This window comes from Octopus sinensis, linkage group LG13 (genome assembly GCF_006345805.1).
Source record: "Octopus sinensis linkage group LG13, ASM634580v1, whole genome shotgun sequence".
Taxonomy (NCBI): domain Eukaryota; kingdom Metazoa; phylum Mollusca; class Cephalopoda; order Octopoda; family Octopodidae; genus Octopus; species Octopus sinensis.
This window is the reverse complement of record NC_043009.1, coordinates 11,619,182-11,632,920: the sequence shown is the minus strand read 5'-3', so window position 1 is coordinate 11,632,920 and position 13,739 is coordinate 11,619,182. Positions and strand designations below refer to the sequence as shown.

The 13,739-nt window shown below is 36.7% G+C and overlaps 1 protein-coding gene across 1 annotated transcript in view; it reads left to right on the top strand.

Moving 5' to 3' along the window:
* Nucleotides 1–13,739, top strand: part of LOC115218422 (protein mesh) — a 93,648-nt gene that overhangs the window by 31,784 nt on the left and 48,125 nt on the right. Inside the window, exons 3-7 of the mRNA XM_029788227.2 lie at nucleotides 5,276–5,599; nucleotides 7,867–7,962; nucleotides 8,553–8,727; nucleotides 9,355–9,618; nucleotides 10,877–11,043. Of these exons, the coding sequence (XP_029644087.1) occupies nucleotides 5,276–5,599; nucleotides 7,867–7,962; nucleotides 8,553–8,727; nucleotides 9,355–9,618; nucleotides 10,877–11,043 (1,026 nt within the window). The remainder of the gene's footprint in view (nucleotides 1–5,275; nucleotides 5,600–7,866; nucleotides 7,963–8,552; nucleotides 8,728–9,354; nucleotides 9,619–10,876; nucleotides 11,044–13,739) is intronic.

Sequence of the window (13,739 nt, the reverse complement as noted above, 5' to 3'; positions counted from 1 at the left end):
AATAAGGACAGAGAAAGGGATTAAGTCGATTATTCCGACCCCAGTGTGTAACTGGTACTTATTTAATCGACCCCGAAAGGATGAAAGGCAAAGTCGACCTCAGCGGAATTTGAACTCAGAACGTAACGGCAGACGAAATACCTATTTCTTTACCACCCTCAAGGGGCTAAACACAGAGGGGACAAACAAGGTCAGACAAACGGATTAAGTCGATTACATCGACCCCAGTGCGTAATTGGTACTTAATTTATCGACCCAGAAAGGATCAAAGGCAAAGTCGACCTCGGCGGAATTTGAACTCAGAACGTAACAGCAGACGAAATACCGCTAAGCATTTCGCTTGGCGTGCTAACGTTTCTGCCAGCTCTCTGCCTTCATATTAGAAAATATCACGGACGGAATACTACAGAAGCATTGCCTAATACAATGTATCTACGCTAGGTATGACATAAATGGTCATTTCAATCTAATACTACTTTAGTTTCATAAAATGGATGTTGCTTTTTAGCCAGATAGGTGCTTGCAACACCAGTGATTGCTTTCACTGTTTTCGTATATATATGCTGAAGGATTTCGTCTGAACATGCTGGTTATGAGTACACACACGTTATTAATGATGCAGAAGAGGTAGAAATTCAGCTGAGGTTTTCACTCGCTGCTGCTGGATCCAGTTTCGTCACCCTGTGATATAAAAAATATTGTGGTTTAAAGCCCAAATCCGTCCTCGGAGATATTATCTCCGAACGAATACAACAGAGAAATGCTGTCTGTTAAGATGTATTTACATTAAGTATGATACCTAGATGACTATTTAAATCTAATACTGCTCCTTTTGTGTATAAGGGATATATATGCAATATATAAGGGATATATACGACTTGGCTGCTTGTGGGTAGTGTGAACGGCAGGTAAATAGACCAGATGTTCTGGAAACACTGAGCTGTTGGAATTAACAGAGGAGAATCATTCAGGGAAGAGTAATGTATTCAATAGGGAGATCGGTGATGGGTGCTGTGAAAAGGTGGGGAGAGTGGCGGATGAAAAGAGAGAGAGAGAGAGAGAGGGGGGAGAAAGAGAGGGAGAGTGAGAGAAAGAGAGAGGAGAGATATAACACGCCAAGGTAGGAGCGTAAGTAGTCTCGGCCGCTATCTAAAACGATGTTTTAAATCACCCTGTGTATTTAATTAGATGTTCTAGTGTGTAAGATAATCATACAGAGTTTGGAATTGCACCGCTTAAGCGACATGCTTTTGTTATGAATACAAATGCACAGACACATAACTGTTGAATTAGTTATTTGTGTTGCAGTTGATCGTAAAGTATTATAAAGTTACTGAAATTCGAATCAAAGACATGCACACAACGCTCAACATGTCTTCACTTATGTGTAAATATACACTTATCGCGCCGGGCGAAATGCTTAGCGGTATTTTGTCTGCCGTTACGTTCTGAGTTCAAATTCCGCCGAGGTCGACTTTGCTTTCATCATTTCGGAGTCGATAAATAAAGTACCAGTTTTGCACTGGGGTCGATGTAATCGACTTAATCCGTTTGTCTGTCCTTGTTTGTCCCCTCTGTGTTTAGCCCCTTGTGGGCAATAAAGAAACAAGAGACGTTAGCGCGCTGGACGAAATGCTTAGCGGTATTTTGTCTGCCGTTACGTTCTGAGTTCAAATTCCGCCGAGGTCGACCTTGCTTTTCATCCTTTCGGGATCGATAAATAAAGTACCAGTTTTGCACTGGGGTCGATATAATCGACTTAATCCCTTTGTCTGTCCTTGTTTGCCCCCTCTATGTTTAGCCCCTTGCGGGCAATAAAGAAATATATACACTTATTTATATGTATACGCAAACACAGACTAGCATTTACACATACTTTTTACCAATCATTCGTTCCTCATTTCTCTCTTCTACACTTTTCTTTTCTCCCTACACCTCTTCTAATTATTTGTTCTGTTTCACAGCCTTCTCACATCTCCCAATTATTTTAAGCAAGAACTGCAAAGAAAACAACACAATTTCATTTGAGTTGTAGACTAAATACGTCTCCCGGTTTATCACTACCAGCTTTAGTTATCTGCCTTTAGCGTAAACCGCTCTGTTGCTAGCATTCGGACCAGAATTTTTGTCGTGATGGCAGGCGGCGTGCTGGTAGAAACGTTAGCACGCCGGGCGAAATGCGTAGCCGTATTTCGTCTGCCATTACATTCTGAGTTCAAATTCCGCCGAGGTCGACTTTGCCTTTCATCCTTTCGGGGTCGATAAAATTAAGTACCAGTTATGCACTGGGGTCGATGTAATCGACTTAATCCGCTTGTCTGTCCTTGTTTGTCTCCCCTGTGTTTAGCTCCTTGTGGGTAGTAAAAAAAAAAGGGTAACTTCTTTACCACTCTTTATTATCTAAGACCCTGTATAAGTCATGGATACATCCTGTACTTCTTCCACAAACCCGTAATAAAAGATCACTCAATTTTCTTTATCGATTTTTTAGAAATAGATTTTTATGAATTGATGCACTTTCTTCCACTCTTTCTTTCTACGAACGACGTATATTTTTCAGACTGACAAAACAAATGACTGATTCTCATCAGTCACACCAGCCGTTGAAGCTGAGCTATAATAGGTATCACAGCCTACCTGCAGTTTCTTTGAGGCTAGTAAAACGATAGCTAACATAAGGCCATAACAACTAACCCGACGAAAAATCTGTTATACTGAACACAGTTGGTTTCATAATGCAAATATCCCTGTATTCGTGACCATTTCCAAATCTTGCAAACAAAAACATTTTAACCTTGGACTACAGACTTTACATTGTCCAGTATTTCCTTTCTATTTCTTTATTTTTAAAGAAAATACGATGTAACTTAAGAAAATTTGGTTGCTATTTCTAGGAGTGGTAAGCTTTCTCTGCAGAGGGTTTCACGTTGGCTCGTGACATCATATAGTGCAATCAGATTGATCACGATTATAAGCTAGAAGGGAGGTAACTTTTGTCTTGAAAGGAAGCGAGTCTTTAGTTGGAATCACATAACTCAGATCTTAACGGATTAAATTTGAGCGCGGTTGAAAATAATAATTAAAACAATGAAAGTTGAATTATAATACCATGTTGTACACAATGGGTGTTTCCATGTGGCAATACTTCCGCTTCCATGTAATTATTTTCCATAATACCTAGATATTGTGAAGAATTCCAGCAGGTTAGCTTAGGTTCACACAATGCATGTTGTGACAGCTGCCTTAGAGTTGAATTGTTGGTGATTGCCGACAATATATCTCGATTTCCTGTATTCAGAAAATTTAATTGCATTAATATATTTCTTATGTTATTTTTCTGAGGTCGTCTACATCGGTTATCAGATGGATCCACTTTATATACACACACACATACATTCTATAAAAAACACATGCAAAGAATCACTTGGAGCAAAAGAATTCAATTTCACGACAACTCATTTTGAACATTTCGTTTTTGGATTTGGTTTGCAAGATTCTTTAATTGAGTTCGTGTGTTGAAGCATATTCTGTTGTGTCTGGAGAGAGTCATTTTCTTTTTGTGCCTTATAATTTAACACACTCACCGGTAAAATTTCCATTTATTTCTTATTTTTATTTTAACTAAAATTTTCGTTGCGTCTTGCAACCTTTTCAATAGTCAGGAAAATAAAGATAAGAAATAAGTGGAAATTTTACCGGTGAGTGTGTTAAATTAAATGGCACAAAAAGAAAATAATTTTGAACAGTTTTTATCTTATGCGAGCAGTGCGAAACCAATAGATCCCTGTTCAACCTAACGATCAAAATATTGTACCTGCATCCATCCGAATAAATGTTAACTTCACAATAAATGTCTTTCTAAAATGTTTTTATGTATAAGTAATAATATCAAATGATAATTAATGTCTTGTGAGACCTTTTAACCATTCCTGCAAAGTTTGCGGGTTGTATATTTGAATGTTCTCTTTCTAACCGTCAATCACAATTGATATTTTCTCGTGTGCACAAAATATTTACAACGCTCAAATATTTCAAGCCATTTGTAAGTCAAGATGGTTGAAAACAGTGAATGGTGATAACTTATTGCTCGAATTATTTTAGACCAAATCATTCTCTGAATAATTATACACACCGCACCACTAAATCAGCCGACTTATATACACATATCAGCAACACAATTAAAATCCCTTCTACATTTTCTCTCCTACTACTGCTCAACTTTTTCACTGATAATCTTACTCCGATTCTTCTTCAAATACTTATCCTTATTATTAGGCAGTGAGCTGGCAGAATCGATAGCACGCCGGGAAAAATGCTCAGAAGCATTTCGTCTGTCGTTACGTTTTGAGTTCAAATTTCATTAAAGACGACTTTGTCTTTCATCCTTTTGGGATCGATGAAATAAGTACCAGTTGAGAACTGGGATCGACTTATCCCTCATCCGAAATTGGTGGCCTTATACCAGAATCATTTATTCATTTATTATTTATTATTATTATTATTATTATTATTATATTATTATTATTATTATTATTATTATCATTATTAAGGAGGCAATTTGGCCGAATCGTTAGCACTCCGGATAAAATGCTTAGCGGCATTTCGTCCGTCTTTACGCTTTCAATTCAAATTCCGCCACGGTCGACTTTGCCTTTCATCTTTTTGGGGTCGATTAAATAAGTACCAGTTACGCAATGGTGTCGATTTAATCGACTTAATCTCTTCCCCCAAAATGCCCTTGTGGCGAAAAATTGAAATCATTATTATTATTATTTTATTATTATTATTATTATTATTTTATTATTATTATTATTATATTATTATTATTATTATATTATTATTATTATCATTATTAAGGAGGCAATTTGGCCGAATCGTTAGCACTCCGGATAAAATGCTTAGCGGCATTTCGTCCGTCTTTACGCTTTCAATTCAAATTCCGCCACGGTCGACTTTGCCTTTCATCTTTTTGGGGTCGATTAAATAAGTACCAGTTACGCAATGGTGTCGATTTAATCGACTTAATCTCTTCCCCCAAAATGCCCTTGTGGCGAAAAATTGAAATCATTATTATTATTATTATTATTATTATTATTATTATTATTATTATTATTATTATTGTTATCCTCCTTCTCATCATCATCATCATTATTGTGCGCTTGTGTGTGTGTGTGTGTGTGTGTATGTGCGTATGCATGTGTCTGTGCGTCTGTAGGTCCGCGTGCGCATTGCGTATAGTTATGTCACTTATTTCTTGTATATTTTGTATTGACAGGTTACTCCATTTGGAAGTTTAGGATTTAAAAAGCAAAAGTTCGAACTTGTCGACTGGGATGGTCCAAGGGAATATGATGTGCAAGACCCCCCTTTTATTGCTCCTCTGTATTTCGACTCAACCTTCTCTGCAGAACAAGTCAGTCGACAAGACGAAGGCATATTTTTTCGAGCTGTCACCGATCCAGATATCAAGGCCAATGTTACGAATATCATACAACAATCTATGGTAGGAGCCAAACATTTCAACTCAAGTATTGTTGTCATTGTGACTTGGCAAGGCCTGATCGACCGAAAAGATTTAATGAATGGTGTTCTGGATGATGTAAGTTACTTTTGACTCAATTACTCATTACTGCATTCGAAACTTGACACGAAATAAATTACAGTATGCAACACGATTTTGGTCCCTGGATAGCAAATGTTATTTCATTTTTGTTTACCCTTAGGAATTATGAAAAAGTTAATATTTCTTTCAGCTTGGCTTTTCTTGCATTTTTCCAACCCCACAAAATCCTTCGCAACACATGGCTATAATGCTTCCCCAATACTTCTGCTCTTGATCTGAGATGCACTTCTTTTTCTTCTTCTTCTTCTTCTTCTTCTTCTTCTTCTTCTTCTTCTTCTTCTTCTTCTTCTTCTTCTTCTTCTTCTCTTCTTCTTCTTCTTCTTCTTCTTCTTCTTCTTCTTCTTCTTCTTCTTCTTCTTCTTCTTCTTCTTCTTCTTCTTCTTCCAGCATTCACCCGGGGTGGGTTGAGTTGGCTTCACTTATCTTCAATGCTGCATCTCTCACAAACGCCGACCAGGCCTGGCGATGCTTAATAGTCATTAAGGGATATGCTCAAGAAATAATTAAGGGATATGCTCAAGTGGTTATGGTCAAGTAACTGACAAGCAAATCTATAGTACTGAGCAGAATATTTGCTATATAACAATATTTCTGCTTTAGCAACTCAGCACTGAATCTGTCTGAAATGTAATGGAAAATAGGTCAGTTTCAAGACATTGACGTCCAGCTCACAAAAGCAAAGTTTGAAGGGAATAGTAGTCACTTCCTTTGATTTCTAGATAAAAGCAAGTATGAAATAATACTTACTGACCAAAGACAATAAATAAATAACTAAATAGTATTTGTCATCACGACGACATTGTCTATGATTTATATATAACTAATATTAAATGTTCAAATGAATTTCTATTCATGATATTTTTCTATATTTATGTATGATGATTACTGTATGGATTTTAATTATCAGATCTTTGTATAATTTCTCTTGTAAATCTAAATAACAAAGGGTTTTGGCCACTTTTTTTCACAGTTCCCTGAAAATTTCTTGTAGTAATCACGAAGCGAAATCATCTTCTGTAACTCTCTTATATGATAATTATGGCATGGATCTATTAGAAAAAAAATGTCATTTTAGTTAATGAAAATTCGTTCAATAGTTGATCTCCGAGTCAAAAAGAAGTAAGAGAGAGAGAGAGGTACAAGTTATATAGGATACAAATATTCATACTTCCAAACAGAGAAATCTTACAACACTACTAACATCTTTGCTTTTATTAAATACATCAAGTAATGTAAGCCGAGTGTTATGGTATTTAAGATATTAATATTAGACAATACACTCAAGGCGGCGAGCTGGCAGAATTATTTGCACGCCGGACAAAATGATTAACGACATTTCGTCCGGCCTTCCGTTCTGAGTTCAAATTCCGACGAGGTCGACTTTGCCTTTCATCCTTTCATGGTACATAAAATAATTACCAGTTAATCACAGGGGGTTGATATGACTGGTGTGTTCTGGAACTTCTGCCAATGAATTTTGAGCGAGGAATTACGAATGAAAGGAGTTGCGGCAAAATTTTGTGCTTTGGCTTGCTCACGGAACTTCGAAAGTTGTCATGACTAACTGTGTGTTGTGAACCTTTTTCGAAGGTCATCACTGGTGATGAAAACTGGTGCTACGGAATTTGTACATATGGAAGAGGTGAAGAAAAAACGATAGAAGCGTCCAAAGGTATCACTTCGCACTGCTTCAAACTGGAAAACGCGTCTGGGCCGACGCATTGCTTCAAATGGAGAATACGTTGAAGGCAATGAAAGTGTAAACACGGAAAACTAAGTGAATAAAATAACATTGCAAAATTCCAGTTTCTTTTGGGTACCTCCTTGCATATTATTGTATATTTAGACACTACTTGTAAACTAGGTGTCTCAGAGTAGATCTGGAGTAGAGAAGGCTGCTCATTGATGAAGTCGAGAATGGCGACGAAAGGACTTTGACAAATATAACTGATTGATTGATCGAGCGATTTATCAAACAAACTCTTAGATAAATGGTTAAATAGTTAACTAATTAACAAATAAACTATAAATAAGTTAACTAGATTGAGCACGCGTGTTTATTATTGGCATAATAATCTTTCTAAAATACAACAAAATATATTTCAATACACGGTTTTACATAAGGAATCTTGCAAAACAAATACAAAACGAAATTTAAATAGTTCGTTTATAGCCCAAACTACACTTTAACTGGAAAACTGGCTGAGTATACTTCAATATATGTATTATTTCTAATTGTCTAGTCCAACACATTCCAGTTAGTTGTCGCAGCAAACAAATATGAAACCTACGCCATGTTCAACTATAAAGAAGTTAACCCAAAGGAAAAATTCTATCACGTAAGTATACTTCTCTTGTATAAAAATAATTTTATTACTCGGCTGTGTGGTAAGACTCTTGCTTCCCATCCAAATGGTTCTGAGCTCAGTCCCACTGCCTGGCACCTTGGGTAAGTATCTTCTGCTAAGCCTCGAGCCGACCAAAGCCTTGTGAGTGGATTTGGTAGACGGAAACTGAAATAAACCCATCGTATATGTACATATCTATGTGTGCGTATCTTTGTGTTTGTCACCCACCATCACTTGACAGCCGGTGTTGGCGTGTGTATGACCCTCGTAATATAGCAGTTCAGCAAAAGAGACCGATGGAATAAATACTAGGCTTCAAAAATTAGTCCTAGGGTCTATTTTTTCTACTAAAACCCTTGAAGGGGGTGCCCTGCATGGCTACAGTCTAATGACTGAAACAAGTGAAAGATAAAAGATAAATATGTCAAAGTGAACACAAGCTTATATTGACGTATATGACGTTGAGCAATTAACCTTCGAAGTTTCAGAATTAACTGTCTATTTATTGACCTGCAATCCATTTATTTCATTTGAAGGGCGTCTGATTGTATCGTATTCTTGAATATTTCTTTTAAATACAGGCAGGTATAAATGCAGGGAATTATCGTGGTTGGACTTCTGTTCTTCCCGGGAAGGAGAAAACCGATCTCTCCACTTTACCACATATTTCCGGATTCGATGTTCCAGGCAGATTTTTATTCCGAGTCTCTTCTGATCTTCCAGAACGAGGTGGCTGTACTAACATTACTAGCGAACGTAAGTTCAACTTATCTATTGATTTTCCACGTTTCTTTTCGACCATTTCATATTTCTTAATGAAGGAAACTTAAAAGGAAACTCATCGATTCCTTTAGGAACAATCTCATGATTAGATTTATTTTGAGAATATATATTGGTATTACAAACCAGAGCGTTAATATTGGAGAATCATTAACTATTCGGACAAACAACTGCTCAGTATCTAGATGCGTATTTTGACGCTTTAAGTTCAGAGGTCACCAGGATGTATATAAAATATTTTACCATTCATGTAGGTGCATCAATATAATCGACTATATTCGTTCCAAGCTTAACGCTTTATGTTTATATAAAGAAAATCGATATTATTCATCTACTGGAGGTTTCGAATTTTGGTACAGGGTCTGCAATTTTTCCTTTTTTGAAAGGTGGAGGTAAGTCGATTACATCGACCCCAGTAGTTAACTGCTACTTATTTATTGATTCCAGAAAGATGAAAGGCAAAGTCGACTTCGGCAAACTTTGAACCCAGACCGTAAAGACGAACGAAATACCTCTTACATTTTGTATGTCATGCTAACGATTCTGCCAGAGTGCCGTCTTCGTTATGCAACCGTTAATGAAATTTATTTTCTTACTTTTCAGTGCACTTGAGCGTATCAACAAGGTTTATCGGAATGTTTGGGGGAGAAATGCTCGAAGTTACAGGCTTGTGTTTAGAAGAAAATACAACTGCCCGATGTACTTTTAGGCATTTGTCTCAGAAAGAAGAGGTTTCTAATGGCATCGTGATCAACAAAGCAAAAGTTAGATGTCCAGTACCACGATTTCTGTTTAGAGGAGAAACTACGCTGAAAGTACAGCTAGACACCATAGATTCTTCCATGCCATATACTGTAGTGCACGTTGGTAAGTTGGCAGTTGATTTTGTATTATTAACCCTTTACCTGTCCTGCGTATCGCATACGACACATAATACATATTTTCCCAGGTGTTCATGCAAAATATATGATATATATTCCCAATTTTTGTAGTCTTCGGAGTAATTTGTTCCACATCGAAGTAAAGTTTTATATTACACAGAACGTATGAAGCAGAGACTAACTAAAAATTTGAAAACAACCGAGGGCATTTGCGACAAACTTATGAAAATGCTTTGGGCAGGTAAAGGATGAAGTGATCTGTGGGATGTCGATGCTGAAATTTGGAAAAGCCAAGCCCAAAAGAGCACACACTGGAAAAGGAAATTTACTTGTTTTGAATTTTTCTATGCTCATTCATGTTATAATACGAATACTTTGTATCAGATTTCGCCTTGTGATGTAGAAAATAGAAACAGAATTAAGATAAGAATGTAATTTTCTTGGCGAGTAATAAATACCTTCCATTTGTTGGTAACGCCATCTGTTGAATTAAACATTGATTCCATTTGACTAGTCACCAAGATGACTTCTTTGTAAGATCAAATGAAAATGTTACTGCTACCATATTTGTCGATTGTAGTGAGATCTAAGAAATATATGTCGCACTCCAGCTAAAAGTTAGACCCCAGATCGACTAGACAAAACTAATTGCTGCTAATCAATTTATTAATTTTCCCCGTCCCCAAACACATTAAACTTTCAAAATAACGGTATCGAAAAATAACAGAAAATTCAAGCAAATTTCCTTTTTAAAAATTGTTGTACAGCAAAAAAAAAGAAAAAGTACTATTAAAATTTTTTTTTAATGTTTATATCTTTTCCATAATTATTTAATAGATCCATTTAAGAGGTATTTATCATACTGCTTAATTGCTTTACGAAAGGGTGCTCAAAAGTTCCTGGCTTTGGGTAAAAGAAAATACAGGAAGATCAGTTAATTATGGTTTTATTCATTCACTTGTTGCAGCAGTCCTTCAGTTCATCCAAAAGAACATGGAATGCTGGGCCTCCACCTAGGCCTTTCGTAATATTCTTAAAGCCAGGAACTTTCCAGCACCCTCTCGTACTTATAAATTTAATGGATAACGAAAATTCGCAAAAACGTCTTTTCAGATTATCAATGGTGCCGTTGTTTGTGAAATTTACAATGAATCAAATAGCAAAAACATACACATTTTTCCAAGCAAACAAAAAGCATTTCGTCAACTCTCGTAGTATTACTATTTTTGTATTCTCATTTGCAGTCTTACCTAAACTAAAGCCCGAAACGGTTACCACTCTAAACCCTAACGACTGGGACAAAACCGATGTTGAACGCTTGCGTATTTTATGGAAGCCACACCTACTTAGTTTGGACTACAAGGCTACAGTCAATATTAATCTCATTGGTTATAAAGAAGATAGACATAAGGTACAGTTCATTGCATTTAGACTTATGTCGATTAATAATCTTTCCCAAGCCAGGATGAAGTTAATTTTAAAAACCAATTTTTTTTAAGAATCATAAATAGTGTTCTCGTTACTTATAACAACATAAAAAAACCCAACAAAACAACAGTAACAACAACAACAAAAACAATAATTATGATTTCATTTATTTGCCACCAGCGTGAAGGATGAGGGGGACAATACAAAACAAACATATTGGTTGGCATCCTTTTTGTCTCGGGAGACAATGGAGTTGCGCATAAAGTAGTCTAGTCCGGCTTTTACATTTCATGTCCTGATACATTTCCTGCTGTGGCTATGTAGTCCTATCCTGGACAAACATTCCCTCTGGCAGGTACCGCAAATGTAGCGAAGACTGTCCCTTGCTGGTTGTAATGTCATAGTTTCTTGTTGACGTCTTTTCTTGTCTTTCCATTTCTCCTCTCTCTCTCTGTCACTCCTTTGTATTCCCTCTCTTACGGTACGTCGCCAATCTCCTCGGTTGCTGGCAACTGCTTCCCAATTGCTAATATTGATGTTGCAGGCCTTCATGTCCCTTTTGCAAACATCCTTGTAACATAAAGTGTGGGGTTTACATATGAAATTATAAATGAATAAATAAAAAAAAATGAGTAAGTATACACGGTTTACAACGAGAAGGAAACGAAATAACAAAGAGGATGAGGACGATAAAAATGTAGTCCAACTGATACAAGATGATCTTTAGGGATAGTTGAGGAACGCCAGTGTCCAAGTTCTCCCTGAACAACCAAAGGCAAGTGTCCTCTTCAGTTCCCTTTCCCCGACTTACAGGTCTACACTCAGAAGGGCGCCCTCCACTCTTGTCAATTTCACAACTTTCAACCCACCTTTTCAGTAAACTCACTCGAGGACAGCGCTTCTCTTCCCAGCCCTCGTTTTCCTTTTCAAGTGAGTCGATCAGACCTCTCTACAAAAGATTAATGTATCTGACCTCATGCCTTTCAGCCTCATCCACCAGGCAACCTCTTTCGCCACAGGCACCAAGCAGAGGAATAATAATAATAATAATAATAATAATAATAATAATAATAATAATAATAATAATAATAATAATAATAATAGCATTACATGAGAAGCAACCATCGTTAGATTTTCGGTTGGATTCCCAAGGAATATGGATTTCATCCAACTATCTCGATGTTGGTCTACCCAATCCGTCTCTTGCCAGTTGGCTCGGCATGAAGAATCTGTTTTGCTTGTTTTTCTTGCGTTTTTCTTTTTTCTTTTCTTATTTTTTGCGATTGTACTTATTCGATCATTAGTAAATGTTCACGACCCCAGGTGAAGATAAGTACGAAAAGCGAATTGGGGGCTAATGAGTCTGGCATTTTCAGCAACCTCTTCTGAGGATCGAATTCTGGAACTGGCACACTTCTGTGCCAGTGCCTTGCAATTCTAGCAACCACTTCAGCCATCTTTATGCATTTACGTTGCACATTTTTATTTGGAGAGAACATACCATAGGTTATCTCCCTTCGAAATGCTTAAAACCGTTATCTCCATTAGAAAAACAGTTATTTGCAAATAATGGTTAGAGAAAATAGAGCTTGGCTCTGCAACGTTGTAGATGGTCCATTAAATGTATATTAATATTCTCTCACAAGGCTTTGGTCGGCCGGAGGCTATAGTAGAGGACACTTGCCCAAGGTACCACGCAGTGGGACTGAACCCGGAACCATGTGGTTCGTAAGCAAGCTACTTACGACACAGCCACTCCTATGGTTATTGTTAAACTTTATCAATCCACAAAAAAGTTTAAAAAAAAAATATTTTTAACACACAGAATGCAGAATAAAGAACTTCAAAGAAACAGGATCTGTTTATTGAGTAGGAGGCACAGTATACTGCATAATATTGTACAGTATTCCCGAATTTTTGTGGAAGTCGGATAAATGGTTCAGTAATGAACAATTTTGATACCTAATGAAATGGATTTAAATTTATTGAGAAGTAGCAGTATCACCCGGCGTTGCTCGGGTTTGTTTCGACTCAATAGAATTGGAATTTTCGAAAAGTAAAAATTTTGCATTATGTAGCTTGGTCGTGAACATTTTTCTGGTTGAAATACACCGAAAAGTGGCGACACAGCAGTCAAAAATCGTAAAAATAGGGATTTTCATAGAAAAAAAAGCACCTTTTTGATGTAAATAATTTTTGGTGTTAAAATGGTCCGATTTGAATTTTATCTTCTACGGAATGAAGAGCAAGCCTTCTTCTATCATACTCTCAATTTTGGTCAACTTGCGCCGCAAGGTCTCGGAGGAGAGAGTGTTAGTTGAAGGCTACCAAACCTGCCACACACACACACAGACAACTTCAGCTTTATATATATAGATTATATAGATTATATTGCTGTGAGTGTTATTAAGTAGAAAGTTTCTCTGCCCACGATGTAGTTGCTTGAATTTCGAAGCAAGGTATCAGTTAAAGTCATTTATCAGACAACAATTCAGAAAATTGATTGAGTTACTTAGAGTAAAGAGGTATGACGAAGTTTACTGTACAATGTCTATGACAGGTCAATAGCTTTCACATGTTCAGAATATCTGAGTACACTAACTAAAATTTGTCGGATGATTTATCATTTTGAATCTGGTACTCTTATCGTTGTTTCACCTTTGTACATTTTCGGGTGTT